The sequence below is a fragment of the Chiloscyllium plagiosum genome, unplaced genomic scaffold (assembly GCF_037043375.1).
Source record: "Chiloscyllium plagiosum isolate Xiang-an unplaced genomic scaffold, Cpla_swu_hap1 HiC_scaffold_10, whole genome shotgun sequence".
NCBI classification, from domain to species: Eukaryota; Metazoa; Chordata; class Chondrichthyes; order Orectolobiformes; family Hemiscylliidae; genus Chiloscyllium; species Chiloscyllium plagiosum.
This window is the reverse complement of record NW_028270148.1, coordinates 8,910,540-8,933,063: the sequence shown is the minus strand read 5'-3', so window position 1 is coordinate 8,933,063 and position 22,524 is coordinate 8,910,540. Positions and strand designations below refer to the sequence as shown.

The window sequence follows — 22,524 nt, the reverse complement described above, 5'->3', positions numbered from 1 at the left end:
CTAAGCAGTTGCAAATGGAGGTGAACATCATGCTATCATCAGTAAACAGCCCACTTCTGGTCTTAATGTGAAAGTCCTTGATGAAGTGGGGTTTTAGGCTTACAGTACTGCCTGCTCTTTCTGTTCTTCCTATTTTAGTGTCAGCAACAAATCTGAAGAGCAATGTCTACACCAGTACTGCAAATTAGAAACAATACGTTTTAAACACCGACTCAGTAGGACTTCACTCAACACCTACACTTAATTTCATATTGTTTTAACCAATTTCCTATCCAGAAAAAAACAATGCACCTCAAATTCCTGTGGCTGAAATTACATTGGTTGTCTTTTGTTTTTTAAATTAGTTTAAAGGTAAGATGGACTGATAGTCAGACAAATAAATTGATTGTTAACTGAAATGAGAAAGCTATCTTAATCATAAACCAAGCGTCATTATGAAATACAGTGAGGCTGCACTGAATATGGTAGGAATTGTCAGTTGATAAAAGACTGAGGTTTAGCTTGCCTAAAATCCACCGAGTAGTCACATGATAAAATGATATGGAGTCAGTTACTGACCAAAGCAATTAAACTCTATCTGGTAGTTAACAGCAGACCTCAATATGTGGTGAGGTAAATAGCAGTGAGCAAGACATTTTGGAACTGTATCTATGTCAAAGTCAGGCATCTCCTTTTATCAATGTGTAATCGCTGCAAGATTTTGTGGGATTCTGTTTAAAGTTCAAATGAGGGCAATCTTTTTTTTAAAAGAAACTAAAATCTAGAAGAGGCTCTGGATGGGAGAAGCCACTGTAAATAAATCAGTTTATTTAATGGAAATCAGTGGTATGGTTCTCTCATTATCAGATGGTGCTAGAACCCAGAATGAGGGGGGAGGTATCAGGTGTGCCGTTGGAGCGAAACCATTTCTGAAAGATAGCACAGCACTGAAAGATTACTATTCTGATTGATTTCTATGTTCACGGAGATGACATCAGCATCCGCTATGTTAACAGCCATCTCTATGTCTTGTTCAATAGTTGTGATCTGTTTTGTCCTTGTTGCTAAGAGCACACATACTGGAGAGGCAAGCCTGATGAAAATTGGCCATGTATGGGTTTGTGGGTGGCTGAAGTGATTCGAACTCAAATGGAACACTACCATGGCAACCAGGCAATGAATGCAACAACATCTCTGTAGGAAGGAATGCAAACCTTTTGATTGCTTGAAACAGCCACTTCAGCAGAGTGGGTTTATGTATGGTCTTTGCATCTATCTTATTGGGATGGTTCTCAACCTCATTGTCACAAAATTAAAAATGCAAAATATTTTTCTATCACTCTAATCTGTTGAAATAAATCTTGCCTTCAAAAAACACATTACACGAAGTTGTAAGTAACAAATAGATGATGCCTTTAAAGTTCAACTGAGTGACATTGGAGAACAAGTGCTGAAAATATTCAAGAGATATTCCTTTATCACCAATCTAATGAATAAACTGACCCTTATGTTTTAATGTAACTATTCAAGTTGGTGGATGAAGGACTTAAGGCAAATGCATTCAGCTTTTATATGACGAGAGCACACCAGTGAAACATGCCCCAACTGGTACAAAATGGAATTCTGTGTCAGGAACAGGAGAGAGGGCAATGCTGGGGAAAGTTAAATATAGCCATTTAAAGATTCCTCAGAAGTGCTGCAGTCCCAAATTTGTAAGAGTGCCTCAATGATTCCAGTTAAATTATATGATTACTTAAAGTATGGCAGCCAGTTCTACCTTAAAGGTCTTTGTTTCAGACTAGTGAGCAAGAGGCATCAGATCTGCTTTTTGGGAACAAAGTGGGCCAAGTGGATTAAGTGTGACTAGGGTTTTACAGATATGATATACATAATACAGTGATGTTTTAAGACTGTGGTTTAAGTTAGGATACAAATTAAGGATCCATGTAACCTGTTCTGAAATCTGCCTGACGTTATCGCAGTTAAAGCTTAAAGGGCAGTTCGGGCTGTTTGCAGAGAGAAGATGAAAGGCAGCAGCATCTGTGATTGCAGGGGTTTGACTGGCCCCACAATGGTGTGCAGAATGTCAGGCAAGAAACGGTTTTGCTTTTAAATCTCCATTTACTGCAAAATTAAAACACAGTTAGGGTCTCAAACATAAATAATTAGCATTTCGACCTGCTTATAAGGCTCATTTGATTCATATTGCCATAGAGATGGGTTTTGTGATTACAAAAGGTTTCCCAACATTATCACTGAACCACACTGACAGTGCTAAGCTGCCAAGATCCAAAAGGGGGAGACCGAGCGAGATATGCAAACTCTCAATAGCCTACCAAATGGAACATTTCTGGGATCTCATGCTCAACTGAGTAGATCAAAAATTCATAAAGATTTGCACCTGGAAGATTGACCAACTTTGTGGAAGAGGGAGAATTGCCAGGAACAACTCTTACAGTGAATGACAGGCTTGTGGTTAAAGGTTACTAAGTTGGAAAAAGAAGTGAAGGGAAGTAAAGATTTGGAAGCTAAGAAAGGAATTGGACTGGAAAAATCAAATAAATCTTTAAATGTCAGTTTAAAGTATCTATATGATTTGGGTTTTCTGCTGTACTTGAAGTAAAAGAGCGATGCTCTCTCCTGTAGTTTATAGTATAGCTGCCTACAAAAATAATACTCAGTTAACAGTGCTTTTGGTCCATTTGTTGAAGAAGTCTTGAACATGAAATTTTGTGTCATCCATTCAGCTGTTGATTCAAAGTTTACGTAGTTTTTTTTAAAGTTATTGATCTCTTTGAGGATTGTAACAAATGAAACAGTTAGATGGTAGTGATCATTTAACTAAGTTGGCTACAGAAAAGGACAATAATTAATTCAGATAAAATCAACTTCAATGGCCTACAAAAGCAGAAATTGCTGGAGGAGCTCAGCAAATCTGACAGCATCTCTCCACAGATTTCCAGTATCCTCAGATCTTTGGTATTTATTCAATTGCATCAAAATGGTTCGGGCCAAGAGAAATCTGTAGCATGGATTAGTTGGAAATCAACGAATCGAACAATGGGCTGCCTTTAAAGGAGAGGGAATTCAAACACAGTCCGGGTATATTTGTAATGGGAAAAGGGAGGGCAAACAAACTTCCTGGATTATGAAAGGGATAGAAATTGAGATAAAGCATAAAGAGTGTGCTTATGATAGATGTCAGATAGACAGTACAACTTAAACAAAAATTCCAGGCCGAGTGTAGATGGCTCATTTAAAAACTAGGAGAAAGTGAAGACTGCAGACACTGGAGATCAGAGTCAAAAAGTGTAGCGCTGGAAAAGCACAGCGTCCGAGGGGCAGGAGAATCGACGTTTCAGGAGTAAGCCCTACATCAGGAATCAGTTAAAAAGTAGCCAAGAGAAGCAAAATGATAAATGGTCATGATAAATGGTTTGATAAATGGTTTGGTAATTCTAAAGTCTTCTACAGATAAAAAGTCAGTAAAAAGATAGTAAAGGGAGAACTGGGGACCATTAGACATCAAGATTGTCATTTAGAGTGGAGACAGGGGACAAGAGTGAGCTTTTAAATAAATACTTTACATCCTGTTTTGACCTAGGAAGAGGAGACAGTTCAAAGACTTAAAGGGTTTAAAATTAATTAAGAAGCATTGACAAAAGGCTGCCTGTACTTAAATTAATAAAGAGGCATTGACAATAGACTGCCTGTACTTAAATTAATTAAAAAGCATTGGCAACAGGCTGCCTGTACTTAAATTAATAAAGAGACATTGACAATAGGCTGGCGCTGCCTGTACTTAAATTAATAAGGAAGCATTGGCAACAGGCTGCCTGTACTTAAATTAATAAAGAGGCGTTGACAATAGGCTGCCTGTACTTAAATTAATTAAAAAGCATTGGCAACAGGCTGCCTGTACTTAAATTAATAAAGAGGCATTGACAATAGCCTGGCGCTACCCGTACTTAAATTAATTAAGAAGCATTGGCAATAGGCTGCCTGTACTTAAATTAATAAGGAAGCATTGGCAACAGGCTGCCTGTACTTAAATTAATAAAGAGGCGTTGACAATAGACTGCCTGTACTTAAATTAATTAAAAAGCATTGGCAATAGGCTGTCTGTACTTAAATTAATAAAGAGGTTTTGACAATAGGCTGCCTGTACTTAAATTAATAAAGAGACATTGACAATAGGCTAGCTGTACTTAAATTAATAAGGAAGCATTGGCAATAGGCTGCCCGTACTTAAATTAATAAAGAGGCATTGACAATAGGCTGCCTGTACTTAAATTAATATGGAAGCATTGGCAACACGCTGCCTGTACTTAAATTAATAAAGAGGCGTTGACAATAGGCTGCCGCTGCCTGTACTTAAATTAATTAAGAAGCATTGGCAATAGGCTGCCTGTACTTAAATTAATTAAGAGGCATTGACAATAGGCTGCCTGTACTTGAATTATTAAAGAGGCATTGACAATAGACTGCCTGTATTTAAAGTAATAAAGAGACATTGACAATAGGCTGCCTGTACTTGAATTATTAAAGAGGTGTTGACAATAAGCTGCCTCTAATTAAATTAATAAAGAGGCGTTGACAATAGGCTGCCTGTACTTAAATTAATAAAGAGGCATTGACAATAGGCTGGCGCTGCCTGTACTTAAATTAATAAAGAGGCGTGACAATAGGCTGCCTGTACTTAAATTAATAAGGAAGCATTGGCAATAGGCTGCCTGTACTTAAATTAATTAAAAAGCATTGGCAACAGGCTGCCTGTACTTAAATTAATAAAGAGACATTGACAATAGACTGCCTGTACTTAAATTAATTAAGAGGCATTGACAATAAGCTGCCTGTACTTGAATTATTAAAGAGGCATTGACAATAGACTGCCTGTATTTAAAGTAATAAAGAGACATTGACAATAGGCTGCCTGTACTTGAATTATTAAAGAGGTGTTGACAATAAGCTGCCTCTAATTAAATTAATAAAGAGGCATTGACAATAGGCTGCCTGTACTTAAATTAATAAAGAGGTGTTGACAAGATGCTGCCTGTAACTAAATTAATAAAGAGACATTGATAATAGACTGCCTGTACTTGAATTATTAAAGAGACATTGACAATAGACTGCCTGTATTTAAAGTAATAAAGAGACATTGACAATAGGCTGCATGTACTTGAATTATTAAAGAGGCATTGACAATAGATTGCCTGTATTTAAAGTAATAAAGAGACATTGACAATAGGCTGCCTGTACTTGAATTATTAAAGAGGTGTTGACAATAAGCTGCCTCTAATTAAATTAATAAAGAGACATTGACAATAGGCTGCCTGTACTTAAATTAATAAAGAGGCATTGACAATAGACTGCCTGTACTTAAATTAATTAAAAAGCATTGGCAACAGGCTGCCTGTACTTAAATTAATAAAGAGGCATTGACAATAGCCTGGCGCTACCCGTACTTAAATTAATTAAGAAGCATTGGCAATAGGCTGCCTGTACTTAAATTAATAAGGAAGCATTGGCAACAGGCTGCCTGTACTTAAATTAATAAAGAGGCGTTGACAATAGACTGCCTGTACTTAAATTAATTAAAAAGCATTGGCAATAGGCTGTCTGTACTTAAATTAATAAAGAGGTTTTGACAATAGGCTGCCTGTACTTAAATTAATAAGGAAGCATTGGCAATAGGCTGCCTGTACTTAAATTAATAAAGAGACATTGACAATAGGCTAGCTGTACTTAAATTAATAAGGAAGCATTGGCAATAGGCTGCCCGTACTTAAATTAATAAAGAGACATTGACAATAGGCTGCCTGTACTTAAATTAATAAAGAGACATTGACAATAGGCTAGCTGTACTTAAATTAATAAGGAAGCATTGGCAATAGGCTGCCCGTACTTAAATTAATAAAGAGGCATTGACAATAAGCTGCCTGTACTTGAATTATTAAAGAGGCATTGACAATAGACTGCCTGTATTTAAAGTAATAAAGAGACATTGACAATAGGCTGCCTGTACTTGAATTATTTAAGAGGTGTTGACAATAAGCTGCCTCTAATTAAATTAATAAAGAGGCATTGACAATAGGCTGCCTGTACTTAAATTAATAAAGAGGTGTTGACAAGATGCTGCCTGTAACTAAATTAATAAAGAGACATTGATAATAGACTGCCTGTACTTGAATTATTAAAGAGGCATTGACAATAGACTGCCTGTATTTAAAGTAATAAAGAGACATTGACAATAGGCTGCCTGTACTTGAATTATTAAAGAGGTGTTGACAATAAGCTGCCTCTAATTAAATTAATAAAGAGGCATTGACAATAGGCTGCCTGTACTTAAATTAATAAAGAGGTGTTGACAAGATGCTGCCTGTAACTAAATTAATAAAGAGACATTGATAATAGACTGCCTGTACTTGAATTATTAAAGAGACATTGACAATAGGCTGCCTGTACTTAAATTAATAAAGAGGTGTTGACAAGATGCTGCCTGTACTTGAATTATTAAAGAGACATTGACAATAAGCTGCCTGTACTTAAAGCTTATCAAGCATGAGAACTGGTGGAGATGTATGTACTGTTACTGAACAAGATGAGAGTCAAAATTGCAGAGGCACAGTCCATAATTTTCCAGGTTTCTTTATGATGAAAGGTGACTTTGAAGACTAAATTTCAAATGTTACACCATTCTTCAGAAATATGAAGAGAAGACTAGCAACTACAGTCCAGTTTGTTTAACCCTGGTAATAGGCAGACTTTTAAAAACAATAATTTGGGATAATATTAATAGTCACATGGGTTAACTTAAAAAAGCAGAACAAATTTGTTAAGGCAAATTGAGTAGCTTGCTTGAGTTTCTTGAGGAGGTAACAGGGTTTGTGAGGGTAATGCTTTGATGTGGTCTCCATGGTCTACCTAGAAATGTTTGATAGAGTGACACACAATGGACTAGAGTGCAATCACAGTAAAGTCACCAGAGTCCCATTTTCTTATTAGGGAGAGAGAACTAGTGGTGAGCTTCATCTGAGGGGCAACCATGTCTCAGGCAAGAAAGTGGTTGAGAACACAATACCTTCATGGTAACCTCAGTTGGTGCAGGAATTGAACCCATGCTATTAGTATCAGCCTGCATCACAAATCCAGCCAACTGAGTTTACCAAGTCCCATTCAGTGCAACAGCATGGAATAGGAGAAAGTGAGGACTGCAGATGCTGGGGATCAGAGCTTGAAAATGTGTTGCTGGAAAAGCGCAGCAGGTCAGGCAGCATCAAAGGAACAGGAGAATCGACATTTCGGGCATAAGCTCTTCTTCAGGAATGGAATAGACGAGTTCGATATTATAGAGAAATGCAGGCAGAGTAGCAACTTAGATATAATATTGGCTGACTGACAGGAGCTAGACATAGTGGTGAATGGTTATTTTGCAGTGTGAAGGAAAGTTTCTAGTGCAGTTTCCAGGGATCAGTGATAGGACTCCTACTCCTCCTGATATCTATTCATGACCTACATCGTGTTCTGCAGGACAAACGTCTAAAATTTACAGATGATACAAAACATGTGAAACATGAGGAGAATATTATAAAACTTCATGAGAAAGAAAGATATATTAGTTAAATGGTCATACAAGTGGAAAATGCAATTTAATGCAGCAAGTGTGAAGCAATTCATTTTTGTAGAAAGAGCACGGCGACACGATGCTAAATACAAGATGCAGTTCTAGAGGTGAAGCTGGTGCAGAAGCACTTGAGTATATACTTATACAATTTATTGAAGGTGGGAGGATAGACTGAAAGGACAATAACTAAACCTCTCAACATCCTAGGCTTTAGCAGTAGGGATACACAGTATAAAGCAAAGAAGTTATATTAAACCTGTGTAAGACACTAGAGACATAGTGTCAGAGAAGTTAAATCATACAGTGAAGTTTAGAGAGGGGATGCAGAAACAATTCATGAGAATGATTCCAGGGATGAGGAAGTTTAGTTATGTGGACAGATTGGAGAAATTGAGAATTTTCTACCTGGAAAGGAGAAGTTTGAAAGGAGATTTAACTGAGGTGTTCAAAATCAAGAAGGTCTGTAACATGACAAACCGCTCCTATCCATGGAAAGTTGAGAACAAGAGAGCAGAAATTCAAGGAGCAATTATGAAAGGCGAAACTATTTCAGAGAGTGAGTGGTTAGCATCTAGAATGCACTGCCTGATGAAAAAAAAGATGACTGACACAGGGTCACTTGACACTTTCAAAAGGATCATTCTCCTAAAACAAATACAGGATGGCAGGGGAAAGACCGGGGCATTCTAATCAGTGAATTTCTCCTTCAGAACAATAGTACAGACACAACAGGCTGATGCCCTTCCTCTGTACTGTAACCATTCTATGATACGGATAGGTATAAGACAATCAGCCTCTGGATACAGTTAAGATTAAAGTCTAAAGCTTCAGGCTGTAGAAGTATAAAGGTCTTTCACATGTGTCTTTCAAGGTAAGCTAATCTTGTTTGGTTTAGTTTCTAGCAATTAGGTTCTTTCCTCAGTATACATGAAATGATTAGCTAAATTATGGATTGCGGAAGCTGGCAATTGTATTGGGACATTTACAGTTACGCAAACTTGGAAAGGGTTTTCTATCTGAGGCTGGTCCGTTGCCATGACATTCATTCGAGTATTGCAGTGCCAATAGATCTTGTCTTACTCAAGACTTGATGCCAATGGAGTTGTGCCATGGATAAAGTAGCAGATTGTTGAGAGATTAATTGGAACTGAGGAATAGAAAATGCAATAGCTACACCACATTCTGCCTTGCACATTTATTAAAGCATGTTTCTTTTGCTATTCATGAATACAATTACCATAAACTGGTGTAACATCTATCACAAAGTCAAATCTTGATGTTTTAAAACTTATTTATTCAATTTCATCCATCTGCACAGTGTCATTTGGTGACACTGATGGAGACCTTTGTTACAATGACTTTGGTTGACCAAAGGTAAAATTTACATCTGGAGAAATGTATAACAGGGCACTTGGGAGTAATAGGGAATTAATGAGGTCTCTCTATTATCTCTTCTCTGGCATCTAGCTCATCGACAAAGCATTTCCTTGCTCGTCAAAGAACTGAACTCATTTTTCTTCTGAATGTGTCTTTATACATGTAACCATCAAGTTGCTCAAAAAGCAGGGCAAATTTATTTGATGCAGAAAAACATCCCTTGGCATTGCAATGTTCCTAATTTCTTCACAAGGTTCTGTAGTCTGCCCTAAGTCAACAGATGTGGACCTGAAATCCCTTCATCTCTTATCACATGTGGAACTCTGTGACATTGGACAGCACCTATGGCCTGGCATAGATGGCAAGAAACATTTTGAAACTAGTTACTTGTATTCATTGTTTTATTATCAGAAGCAACTAATTTCATATTATCAACAATTTGACAATGCTAACCAGGGTCCAAGTGACCGTCACTGGATGGTCAACTAATGAAATGATTTACCACTACCAAAGAAGGAAACTGACTGACCAAACGAGAGGGTTTTTGGAATTCCTTTCCTTAAAAGGAAGGGCATACAGAATATTAAAAATATTTTTAATGCAAAATTAGATCGAATCTTGATTACCAAGGGGATGAAACATCATCGGGATATGTAGGAATGTAGATGGAGGTTAAAATCTTAGTGAATAATAGAGCAAGCTTGAGGACTAGTTAACTGGTTGTGAATTCTCAAACTAGGGGCCATAATCTGAGAATTAGAGCCAGACCAATCAGGAGAGACATTAGAAAGCACTTCGACTCACAAAGTGTGGTAGATCTGCAACTGTCTTCCACAAGTGGCAGTGGATGGTGGGTCAATTGTTAAGTTTAGATCTGTAATAGATATTTTTTTGTTGAGCAAAGGTATTAAGGGATATGGGAAAAAAACAGGTATATGGAGTTAGGTCACAGATAAGGCCTGATCTCATTGAATGGCTGACAGGCTTGAGGGGCTGAATGGCCTACTTCTGTTCTTATGCTACTCCAATGGCACAGCAGGCTCAAGGGCTATATGGACAACTCTTGTTGCTAGTTCATATGTTCGTTATAGTCCAGTCACCTTTTGGTCACTGCAATGCCGCATGAGAAATGAAGCTATTGAGAAATTTATACAAGTAATTTTACATTTATACAAGTTTCAGATAACACTGTACACTATCACATTTTGATTCATTAAACAGTAAGCCTTTCATGAAAAGTTAACATTGTAATTTTTCTTGGAGGTGGAAAATTAGCCTTGATATTGCAGATTATCCACCTGTTGAATCTCTTCTATTTTAAACGTCACAAGACTGATACTGTTAAAAATCACATATGTTACAGATGATAGCTGATAGCATTCCTTGTTTGAGAAAAGCAGACCTAATCTATGGAATGCTTTGATAACTCCTAAACAGCAAAGATGCCTGGAAATGTAATCCGACTCACACCAGAAGTCAGGACTTCACAACAACATATTCTTTGTTAAAGAGATTCTTCACTGGTGACGCAAACTAACCACTTAGCACTTAAGGGAAGAATACATGCAATGGAGACCCAGATCTACTGGTCAACAGTCATCTCCTGAGAACGGTCATCTTCCCCTCTCATTCCAATACTATTTAGTGTTTGATCCCCCCGTCTCCCACCCTGACAATGTTTAGCACCCTCAATGTTTAGCTCTCTCTCATTTCCCCACTTCACAAATATTTTTAATTGCTCCCCTCCAACATGGCTTTCCTCACTTTACTGATTCTTCTGACATTGGCCAGATAGGAGCTGGGAAAGGAGTGTACGATGGGATAAGCTGTCTGGAGAGGCTGGGGGGTGAACAGGATGGTTGTTGAAGCACATCTCGAACTATTTTGACATGCCAGCTGATTTACTTCCTCTGGGTTTAATACAGACATGGGAGTTTAATGTGGATAGCTCTAAGTAAATCATGTAGAAAGCCAAGCTGAGTATAGAACAAACAACTAACGACTCCATCATCTGGCCAACCAATCCTACTGCCATCAGAAGCGTTGATCAATCTGGGCTGAGTCAAATCAGAAATTTAAGTTGTTCATGTAAGTATCAAAGCCGATCAGCAATGAAAGCTGATTTAGAGGCTTCTCCCTATATCAGATGTTTTGGGACTTTGTTTCATGTGTAGAATCTCCCAAATCTCTGATCAATAGCACATTAACGTACAAGGGTACCTTAATGGTGTACTAACCATTCAGGGGGTAATCTCCATCCTAGCCACATAACCTGGTGACCTGGCAATTTATCCCAATTCCATTATTATTAGTGAGTCAAACTCCTGGAACACCTTACCTCACAACATTTTGGAAATAGCTTCACAACAGGAATGTCAACTGTTCAAGGTAGAAGGCTCATCACCTGCATCTCGAGAGCATTAAAAGATAGGCAGTAAATGCTAGTCTGACTAGCAATGCCCAACCGTGAAGTAAGTTTTATACATGGGCAAAGATAATTCCCAAATAAACATTCCAGATCCCTCTTGACTCACTTTTGAAATTCTGATCCCTATATTATTTTAAAACTGGAAATGTGTGTGTGTGTGTGTGTGGGGGGGTGGGGGTGGGGGGGGGGGGGGGGGGTGGGGAGAGAGACACATTAATGAAATGTGTTTTCATCTTGACAAATCAGCCATGAGTTTGGGATTTGACAGTTACTGAATGCTTACTGGTCCAAAGCAAATGTATCTTATTTGAATTGAGTGAGATAAGCCAAAATTTGAAAATTTCAATGGTTAATACAAGTACTTTGTGTCTAATTATGTCTTTTTTAAAACAACATTTAAAACTAGCTGTTCGAAAGGAGAGGGAAGAATAAAATAAATATTATATATTATATGCCTTACAATTGAAGGACCACCATGAGAATTGTAATACAACTCTGGGAATGGTCCTGTTGTTCATTCTTGAAATTAAGGAAAGCAAACAGGATGACAATATTGGTGCAGTAGTTTAAGGCACATTCACTACATAGTTTCTCTCTCTCTCTCTCTGTTGAAGATTGACAGTTTTTTGATTAACGTGTAATAATTCTGAACTGTTTTCAACTATATACTCTAACAGAAATGGGTGGGGGTGGGAAATAAGGGATGGAAAAGAAAGCAGTTAGACTCACTGGTTCTCCTGGAAGTGAGAGCCCATTCGCACCCTGAGGGCCAGGAAGACCTTGTGCACCTGGTGGTCCGATATCACCACGTGGACCTGCTGGACCCTGCAAAACAGCAATGAGGAGGTTTCTCGGTGAGCTTTCTGCATGACAAAAGGAAAACAGTATGTAGCTGTGACTGCAGTCATCTGCAGCCGTCATGTAAATCTGGACATTGCTCCAAACCAAATATGCATAAATTTCATCCGAATATTGACTTACACACCCCGATGGCTTTGTTGGTAATTACATCAATCAGCATGTAATTGAACCACTACACAGGGCAAGTTAAATCTCTGCTAACTGACCTGTTATAAGGTGACAAATGCTACAATTACTTATACAGCAAAGCCTGAAAGAAATCAATGAAACAATGTCCCTGTAATCCTGAGAGATGCCGATTGACTGAGTACTGCTATGAGATGTTGTGGTCCACCTGCAAGCTTAGCAAACTCGGCCTCAACTTAACTTATCATCTGGTGTTTGACTCCTACAACACTCTCTCAATACTGTATCAGTACCAGCTTGGATTAAGAGTCTACATTCAACCTACAAGACTGATACTCACTGAATAATAGCTCAGGTGAAAGACATTTCCGCTTAGTAGAGGTGACAATGACGAAGGGGCACAGTCTTAAGATAGGTTTAGAGGGGATGTGAAGAAAACCAATTTTTTTTAAGCCAGAGGGAGGTGTGTATCTGGAATTCCTGTCTCAAAAGGTTGTACAGATGGGGGTCTTAAAGACATTTCAGAGTTATTTCAATGAACACTTGAAATGCCACAGCGTACCAGGTGATGGGCCAAGTGTTGCATAATGGAATTGGAATAGATAGACCGCTTGATGACCAGCATGGATAGAATGGGTCAAAGGGCCTTGGTCTGTGCAGTAAAACTTTATAACTCTATGTCCTAAGGGTGGCAGGAAGGGAGGTATTAACCAGTGATCCCATTTGTGTTGCTGTCTGTTGGTCCATGATGGAAGGTATAATATATATACACGATATCAGTTAAGGGTGAAATTGAGCTGGATTGAGAATAGACCCCATTGAAGAAGAGCCTGATAACACTCCCAGCCATTGCATCATGGGTTTGCTGGCAGCACTAGGCCTGAATAGCAGAATCAATTAACAGAAAGGAAGATACTCACAGGTGGTCCATGTTGACCTCTTTCTCCTCTTGGACCTTTGCTACCACTTTGACCCTGTCAATGGAGAAAAACCACAGAGAAGGCAAAATAAGCACAGCTTGCATTCAATACACATTGATTCCCTCCAACACTGAACGCTCCCCCCCCCCGCCACCCCGCCCCAGGCTTGTAAAATAATCAAGCGGAGAAGGAAATGTCTGAGATTGTCTTGTTTGGATACGTTGGGTGGCTGAGTGAGTTTCATTACACATGGACACAATTAGTAAATTATACACATTCATGCATAAAAAAACCTGGCTCAGCATTTTCCCTTATTTCTACATTAGGTAATTCATAATTGTTCAACACAATCCTTTCATTTTCGTTTCAATTTAAGCTACATGCACAGCGTATTTCTCTCTCTCTCTCTCTCTCTCTCCAAGACCAAGAGCTTTCTTGCTAGCATTTCAAGTACCATCAGTACTGATGCACCCTGCAATGATTACCCTTTTGCCACAATATCTTATTCTCTCTCTCCCTCTCCGTCTTTCCTGTTAGCTCGATGGATTACGTGAACTGCTTTCTAAGCCAGGAAATGAAAATGAATGAGGCATTTCCTTACAGAAGGTCCAGGAGGTCCAGGGGGCCCAATGCTGTCCTGAGCACACGTGCAGGCGTGTGGAAGAGCTGGACACTTTGCTTCGTCTCTCTGAAGTCACAGAAAACACGCGATTTCATCAGATAATGAAGTAAATCATTACAGGAAGAAAACCAATACAAAACAAAGTCATCCTCTATGTATGGCCATTGATGTAAAAAGCTATGAAGCCAAATAGACAGCATTTTAAAAGAAAATCAAATAAAGCAGAGGCATCTTTTATGTGGAAGTCTACTTTGGCATTTAGGAGAAAGTGAGGACTGCATATGCTGGAGATCAGAGCTGAAAATGTGTTGCTGGAAAAGCGCAGCAGGTCAGGCAGCATCCAAGGAGCAGGAGAATTGACGTTTCGGGCATTAGCATCATTCCTGAAGAAGGGCTTATGCCCAAAACGTTGATTCTCCTGCTCCTTGGATGCTGCCTGACCTGCTGCGCTTTTCCAGCAACACATTTTCTACTTTGGCATTTATTCAACTTTAACTGATATTCTGTATTGTTATTTTTATTTGCATGCATCTTTGTTGGGAAGTTAAGGGCTTCTAAGAGCAGTAACAAAAATAGTTTCCTGCCAAATATCAGGTACAATACTTGGCATAGTTTTTTTTTAGATTAGATTACTTACAGTGTGGAAACAGGCCCTTCGGCCCAACAAGTCCACACCGACCTGCCGAAGCGCCACCCACCCATACCCCTACATTTACCCCTTTAACCTAACACTACGGGCAATTTAGCATGGCCAATTCACCTGACCCTGCACATCTTTGTGACTGCGGGAGGAAACCGGAGCACCTGGAGGAAACCCACGCAGACACGGGGAGAATGTGCAAACTCCACACAGTCAGTCGCCTGAGTCGGGAATTGAACCCGGGTCTCTGGCGCTGTGAGGCAGCAGTGCTAACCACTGTGCCACCGTGCCGCCCACCAGTTCCTCAGTCTGTAAATAAAACATGACCATGAAATACCATTTGATGAGTGTTGCCATTCCATGTAAAAATATAGAATCCATCTGTTTCTCCACACCAAGTGATGCTTCCCTGGGACACCAGGATGATACAACCTGCCATCTTTCAAAACCAAAATTTGGTGCAATTTCACTTTGATTCTCAGAAGATTGAAAAATATAGAAATGTATCCATTTATTGCTGAGTTACCCATAACAAATTTGGAAGTGGCAGAATGCAGACAGGTAGATGGATATGTTCCCCGTGTCACTGAATATTACTTGCACCAAAGATATTAGGAGTTTTGCACCAATTTGGAAATGTTCATGATCACCTATTTCTGGTGATAAAGTACAATGAATCTTGTACTAATCATTGGGAAGCTTTCCATTACCTCAGTTATTTTGAGACTAAATTTTACTGAGTGAAGCACAGCAAGTGGAAATAAAGTGCCTTTATGACACCAACTGAATGTGAGTAATCAACCCTACCTCTCCTGTAATGTTAATAAAGTCACAATGACTCAAGTGTGCATTGGATGCGGTTTTGCCAACTCCAGCTGTATGTTATCCTGGAGGTGTCATCACTTGAACTCAAAGTCAGCCCCACCTCTGTCACGCTCCTGAAATTGATCCATCACCCAGGGATACGGCATGCCCACTTAAGTTTGGGAGACTCACTGTTATCCAATTGGGCTGATATTTGGTGTTGATGAAGCAGCCCTTGTTGAGTGCTGCTTCATTAATGAGTGCATTTACTAGGGTTGGCTTATGAGGACAGACTGAGTAGACTGGGATTATATTTATTGGAATTTAGAAGAATGCGGGAGGATCTTATAGAACCATATAAAATTATGAAGTCAATAGATAAGATAGAAGCAGAGAGGATGTTTACACTGGCCGGTGAAACTAGGACAAGAGGGCACAGCCTCAAGATTAGGGGGAGCAGATTTAGGACTGAACTGAGAAGGAACGTCTTCACCCAGAGGGTTGTGAATCTATGGAATTCTCTGCCCAGTGAAGGAGTTGAGGCTTCCTCAGTAAATGCTTTCAAAGCTAAGAAAGATAATTTTTTGAACAGTAAAGGAATTAAGGATTACAATGAGAGGGTGGGGAAGTGAAGCTGAGGCCATGAAAAGATCAGCCATGATCTTATTGAATGGGGGAGCAGGCTCGAGGGACCAGATCGCCTACTCCTGCTCCCAGTTCTTATGTTTTCATTCTGAAAGAATTCTGCAGTGCTTGGAACAAGGGCCAGGGACATCTCATTAGCTATGAATTCCCTGATTGGGGTTTTTAACCTGGCCCAAACAGAGAGCCCTGGCTGACAGATATTAATCAGGAGATTCATAGATTCTCCTCATGCTAGGAGCTGGCTCTGAACTGATTGGTCAGAGCCCATGTACTGTGCATGTGTAAATAAAGGGTTTCTTGTGACAGGATACTGGCTTCTGTGCAGTTATTTCAGAAACACAAAATTGTTTTGCTTTCCCGACACTTTTTTTGCAACAGAAATACCTCCTCAGTTATGAAAAACAGGCACCTCTGACAATTCAAGGAAAACACAAACGGGCCAAAACACTGGCGTCTGTCACCTACTGACAGGTGGATACTTGCCATGGAAGGAAGATCGCAGCATTTGTCTCTCATAACCCAACCTAGGCTGCAGATGATGTCGAAGCTTTGAATTTCAAACTGTAATCAAAAGAGAAAAAAAAACATTGAAGCAAATCAACAGATGTTGTGGCAATTAGCCTGAATGTCCCTTGGTCTTGCCAATGGTCTTCACTCAAACCAATGTGCTCCATTTATTCCTTTCTAATGAAATGTTCATCAACTCGCAAAGCTATACCCTTTGGTTTTCTTCTCTCTCCTGCCTGTACAGATACAGTTGGAACTTTGGAGTGCCTATAGCATCTTCAAGTGTGTTACAGATTTCCAACATCAGTAGCACTTTGTTCTGTATTCCCTTCTGTCTTCAATGCTTTTATTTTGCCTAATGCTTTTTCACTAGCTGATTGGAGTTTTTTGCCCAATGATTTTCATCTCTTGACATTCTTTTATTTTTCCATGCACTGCTGCAATGGCAGTCAGTACAACTATCACTCTAGTCTTTCTTTGTTCCATTGTTTTTAATCTCATTTAAGCCTCACAGTTATTCCAGTTCTGAGCTTGACAAATAGCGTAATTGTCTATAGCAACAACTCAACACTGGGATATGCCCTGCATTACCAGAATTCTCTGTTCCTCACCTTAAATTCTCCAGATATTCCAATTATTGAAAATGGCCCATTAGACCAATTAATATTCAACAAAATGTTTCACTCAATGTTTCTGTTGAATAAATTGTTCATGGATAGGAAAGTTATTTATAATTGCTATTGGACTGCAATGATTTTACCCCAGTTTTGTGCTCTCCTTTTATTCAAACCCATGAGAAGGTGCACCTTAAATACTGGAGCTTGACACAAGCTATTCATTGAGGCAGAAGTATCTGGTCCACAAGAGATTAGATAAAAGGCAGAAAAACACTGGAAACCCGACAGCCAGGTAAACATTTGCAATGATGTCCTCCAACCTTGGAAGGTGGGGAAGTTCCGGGAAACCTATCTGCGTACATTTGCAACTCATCGCAAGCCCAATTCACCAGAATCAGGTTCCCAATATAGTTCATTCCAACTATATTCAGAGACCTAGCTACATGCATCTGGCAAGTTAACCTTTTTCCAGGACCTTGGCGTGAGTTCAGAGCAAGCAATGCACCGTTAAGGTATGTGAATGGTTGAGTTGCAGTGTACGTTTCCCCAAGTGGAGCAAAGGTAGCATAGGGGAGGAGGGTCTGTTGGGAAAGGAGAAGAACTGACCCAGGAAGCATTGGGGTCATGTCTTCTCTTTGCTGACAGGATGCCCAATCACCCCATGATGTGTGAGTGGGTTGTCAACATTCTGCATGCCCTATTGCAAGACTTGCCAGGATCCTCATGTGTGCATGAGTATAATAGGCTAAGGATCGTGAGATTGCACATGAACATGCACTCTGCTCCTGGTTTGGAGTTTCACTCGCTTCTGCACCCATCTCCAACCTGATGCTCCAAGCCTGAAAATTATGCCCAAAGTCTATTCGCAAAGTTACATCTTTAAATGGAGCACAGACCATTGGCCTACAATTGTGGATGAGGCCTTGATCAGAATCAAATTCAGCATTGTAAAACACTATCCCATAAAATGGGAACCCATTCCTCTATACCCATGATACCAGAGATTGGCGGACAAATGGTGCATTTTCTTTTTACCCAAAAAGGATCAATGATAAATGCCTTCAGACCCTTGGTCTCACACAAGGTAACAAACATGCTCCTGCACCATCTTTTATACATTAGAGAAATTTGTTTTTCTGATGGTTATATGGACAAAAGGCACAATATAGCTGTGTTTGCTCACTAAAACATTTAAAACTAGAAATGTTCTCCTCCCACAGGCAGTTCTTGATTTCATCTCTGGCACACTGTTGAGCTATTGGAACAGAGGAGAATTAACAGATTGGAGAAGGACTGAACTGAAACTTCCAGGATTGATGATTCTAAATATAAAAGCAATGGGGGGCATATATAGTCACACATGGTTGTCGCTGGTATTGACCCACACTCACCCAGTTCTGGTAGAACCCCCATTTGGGTGTTTAACACTTAAGCTTTTGAGAAAAGGGCTAACTTAACCAAAAATAATTTCAGTTTCTTGATCAAAGTTTGTGAGAAGATTTGTAGCTCGGGTGCTCGTTGTTGTGGTTCTGTTCACCGAGCTGGGAATTTGCGTTGCAGACGTTTCGTCCCCTGTCTAGGTGACATCCTCAGTGCTTGGGAACCTCCTGTGAAGCGCTTCTGTGATGTTTCCTCCGGCATTTATAGTGGTTTGGCTCTGCCGCTTCCGGTTGTCAGTTCCAGCTGTCCGTTGCAGTAGTCAGTATATTGGGTCCAGTTCAATGTGCTTATTGATTTGAATCTGTGGATGAGTGCCATGCCTCTAGGAATTCCCTGGCTGTTCTCTGTTTGGCTTGTCCTATAATAGTAGTGTTGTCCCAGTCGAATTCATGTTGCTTGTCATCTGCGTGTTTCATAATCAGTTTCTTGATTATGTGACATAACTGTACCATTCAGAAAAAATAGCTAATAAATGTTGATGTCAGTTAACAGCTTGGCATATACTCATGCCAACTAGTTGGGTATCAAATGCTCTGAACAATCAAAGATCTGCAAGGGAGGCAAAGAAGTATCGAAAAGGTTAGCACCTTTAACTCAATGAAATTGTTGTCACTTACTGGAGCCGACCTGCCCTTTGGCCCTCTAGTTTTTGCCAGCTTTCCAAGAATTTCGTATCCGTCGGTGGTAATGTTACCGGGCGGATTTGCCGTCTTCTCTTCAACCTCTTCACAGTCCACAATCAGTTTGACAGTGTTCTGATTCACCATGAGATGAACCTGCAAAGGGGACATTGGAAACATGAGAGTGAAATTCACATTCCACAGAATGATGTACATCTTTTTTGTATTCACTAAATGCAAGGATTCATTAAACACAGCGTGACCCCAGTTTCGCGTCTCCTTAGTAAACTTGGTGGCCTTACTTTCAGCTGCCTGAACATTAAACCTTGGAATCTCATACTTAAACCTGTTCTCCTTCCCGTCTTTGTAAGAATTTTTGAAATCTGCATCTTTGACTAAGGTTTTGGGCTGTGTGATCAAATATCTCCTCACATAGTTTGGGGTCACAGTGTGAGTAGGTATGACTAACTGGGATGGTTTGCTAGTTTAAAGCATTATTTCAATGCAAGTTGTCTCTTTACCTGCCTCCTGTAACATCTGAAACAAACAAGTTTAAAGTAATAAACTGTCCCAATGAATTGTTTTACTTTATCAAACGAGTATGAAGAATACATTTTTGCTTCATTATGTATTCATTTTCACTGGATTGCTTTACCGAGATCCCTAGCTGTGATATATTGTGAGGACTGCAGATGTTGGAGATCACAGGCGAGAGTGTGTTGCTGGAAAAGCCCAGCCAGTCAGGCAGCATCTAAGGAGCAGGAGAATCGATGTTTTGGGCTTAAGCCCTTCATCAGGATTGAGGCTTGTGGGCCGGGGCTGAGAGAGGCTTGTGGGTCGGGGCTGAGAGATTTATCTCTCACCCCCAATCCACAAGCCTCATTCCTGATGAAGGGCTTGTGCCCAAAATGTCGATTTTCCTGCTCCTCAGATGCTGCCTGACCTGCTGTGATTTTCCAGCAACACACTCTCGACTGTGATATATTTACTGCAAGCATGCCTTACTTCTTTTACCATTTATTCATGGAGTCTAGGACATTGCTGGCTGGGCCTACATTTACTGCCCATCTTGAAATGCCCTTGAGAAAGTGGTGGTGAACTGTCATCTTGAAGTGCTATAGTCCATTTTGCATAGACCTACAATGCTGCTAGGGAAGAAGTCTGAAGATATTGACTCAGCGACACTTAAGGTGTCTTGAAGTATACTTGCATATAATGACTCAACAACTGATTTGTCAGGGGTTTAGAATGTTTTCTCAGCATTGAATCTGTTAGCAGAAGAAAATGACATTTCCAGAATTACTTCTGCACACTGATGTTAGTTTATCTTTTTTTTGGTATTTTGTTTTCAAGTGTCTGTCCCTCAATTTCATCCTGAGCATACATTCTGTGCTTCCTATTGTTGCGACCAAGGCTGCAGTTAGTGAACTGTCTCTCTAAACTACATCACATAAAAATACTTTTCCAGTTACCACGGTGACAATATCTGATTGGAACAGAAGACTATAAACATAATAATTGATAATAATATCAAAGCAAAATTATTCAATGAAGATGCAATAATTGGTTAGCACACACAGTCAGAAATATAAATACTTCGCCCTATAAATATGCACTTTGAGAGGTAAGATAAAACTCTCTGCAGAGATCAGTTTTCCACAAAAAAAAAAATCACTTTGGCCATAATGGCTTATTCTTAAAGTATTGGATACTTTCCAGTCTGTTGCACTGATATTCTGGACAATGCTAAACATGAACCATTGTCTCTGAAGGCTTGCAGGCACAGCTTATTCAGGAAATACAATCTTGAAATATTCTTTTCAATCACTTTTTCAAAAGAACAATTAAATTTCACCCTGAACTGACATATAAGGTTTCTTTAAAGAAAGGAGAGATAATGAGCTGGGCAGCTTGTTCATAGTAAGCTTTCTACCAACTCAGTTTGTCCTTAACTAGCTTCTATCTAGCTCAGCTTGTTCTTAGCAGGCTTTCGTCCATCAATACCAGATAAAACAAGAACTTCTCCAAGCCAATTAGTATTCAAAAGCAGTCTGAGTAAGGTCTATGGAAAAGAACACAGTTATTACCAGTCATTTGATTCCCTCGTCTGGAAACAAGCCCTTCAGCCCAACAAGTCCACACCGACCCTTCGAAGAGTAACCCACCCAGACCCATTTCCCTCTGACTAATGCACCTAACACTATGGGCAATTTAGCATGGCCAATTGACCTGACCTGCACATCTTTGGACTGTGGGAGGAAACCGGAGCACCCGGAGGAAACCCACGCAGACACGGGGAGAACGTGCAAACTCCACACAGACAGTCGCCCAAGGCTGGAATCAAACATGGGACCCTGGTGCTGTGAGGCAGTAATACTAAGCACTGAGCTACCGTGCCACCCGGTGATTTTTAGGAAGCCTTGTTTCAAAAGTTCTCTAATGTCCCGACAGAACGGTGGGCGGCACGGTGGCACAGTGATTAGCACTGCTGCCTCACAGCGCCAGAGACCCGGGTTCAATTCCCGCCTCAGGCGACTGACTGTGTGGAGTTTGCACATTCTCCCCGTGTCTGCGTGGGTTTCCTCCGGGTGCTCCGGTTTCCTCCCACAGTCCAAAGATGTGCAGGTCAGGTGAATTGGCCATGCTAAATTGCCCGTAGTGTTAGGTAAGAGGTAAATGTAGGGGTATGGGTGGGTTGTGCTTTGGCGGGGCGGTGTGGACTTGTTGGGCCGAAGGGCCTGTTTCCACACTGTAAGTAATCTAATCTAAGAACTTCCAATTACCTCTTTTGAACAAACCACTTCAGGTATGTTCACAAAACTTGAAATAAATTCATTTTTAATGCAATCTGTCAAAGTCCCCCAAGCTATATTAAATGTAAAATGTCTGTAATGCTGCAACAAATTTTAATTTTGCAGAAGAAGCCTAGAATATATTTTACGATAAATATTTGTTTTAGAAAATGTTATGTGTAGAAACATTGAAGGATGAAGGCATGATGGAGGTAGCTTTCTACACAAGACTGTATCGATACATCATTTCCAAGATGAGTCAGATTAGACTCAAAATGTTAACTTTGTTTCTCTCTTCATAGAAGTTACCAGAATTGCTGAGTTTCTCCAGCACTTCCTGTTTAATTTTATTGAGGACCGATCACTTATTTTTACACATAGCATAAGAAATAGATGTTCTTTCTGGTTGTATCGATTGAAATACCAGCACGTCTTATGAAAGACAAACCTGGATGAACCAAACTTTTCAAAGCTCAAGACGGAAAAAGGTGAAACAGCTGATGGAGATGATGAGTTCCACAG

General features: G+C 39.9%; 1 protein-coding gene across 1 annotated transcript in view; it reads right to left on the bottom strand.

The window, feature by feature from the left end:
* LOC122552587 (collagen alpha-1(XII) chain-like) overlaps positions 1-22,524 on the bottom strand; it is a 275,375-nt gene that overhangs the window by 46,058 nt on the left and 206,793 nt on the right. The window contains exons 51-55 of the mRNA XM_087991107.1: positions 19,208-19,366; positions 16,510-16,587; positions 13,917-14,003; positions 13,316-13,369; positions 12,138-12,233 (exon numbers count right to left, since the gene is read on the bottom strand). Of these exons, the coding sequence (XP_087847233.1) occupies positions 12,138-12,233; positions 13,316-13,369; positions 13,917-14,003; positions 16,510-16,587; positions 19,208-19,366 (474 nt within the window). The remainder of the gene's footprint in view (positions 1-12,137; positions 12,234-13,315; positions 13,370-13,916; positions 14,004-16,509; positions 16,588-19,207; positions 19,367-22,524) is intronic.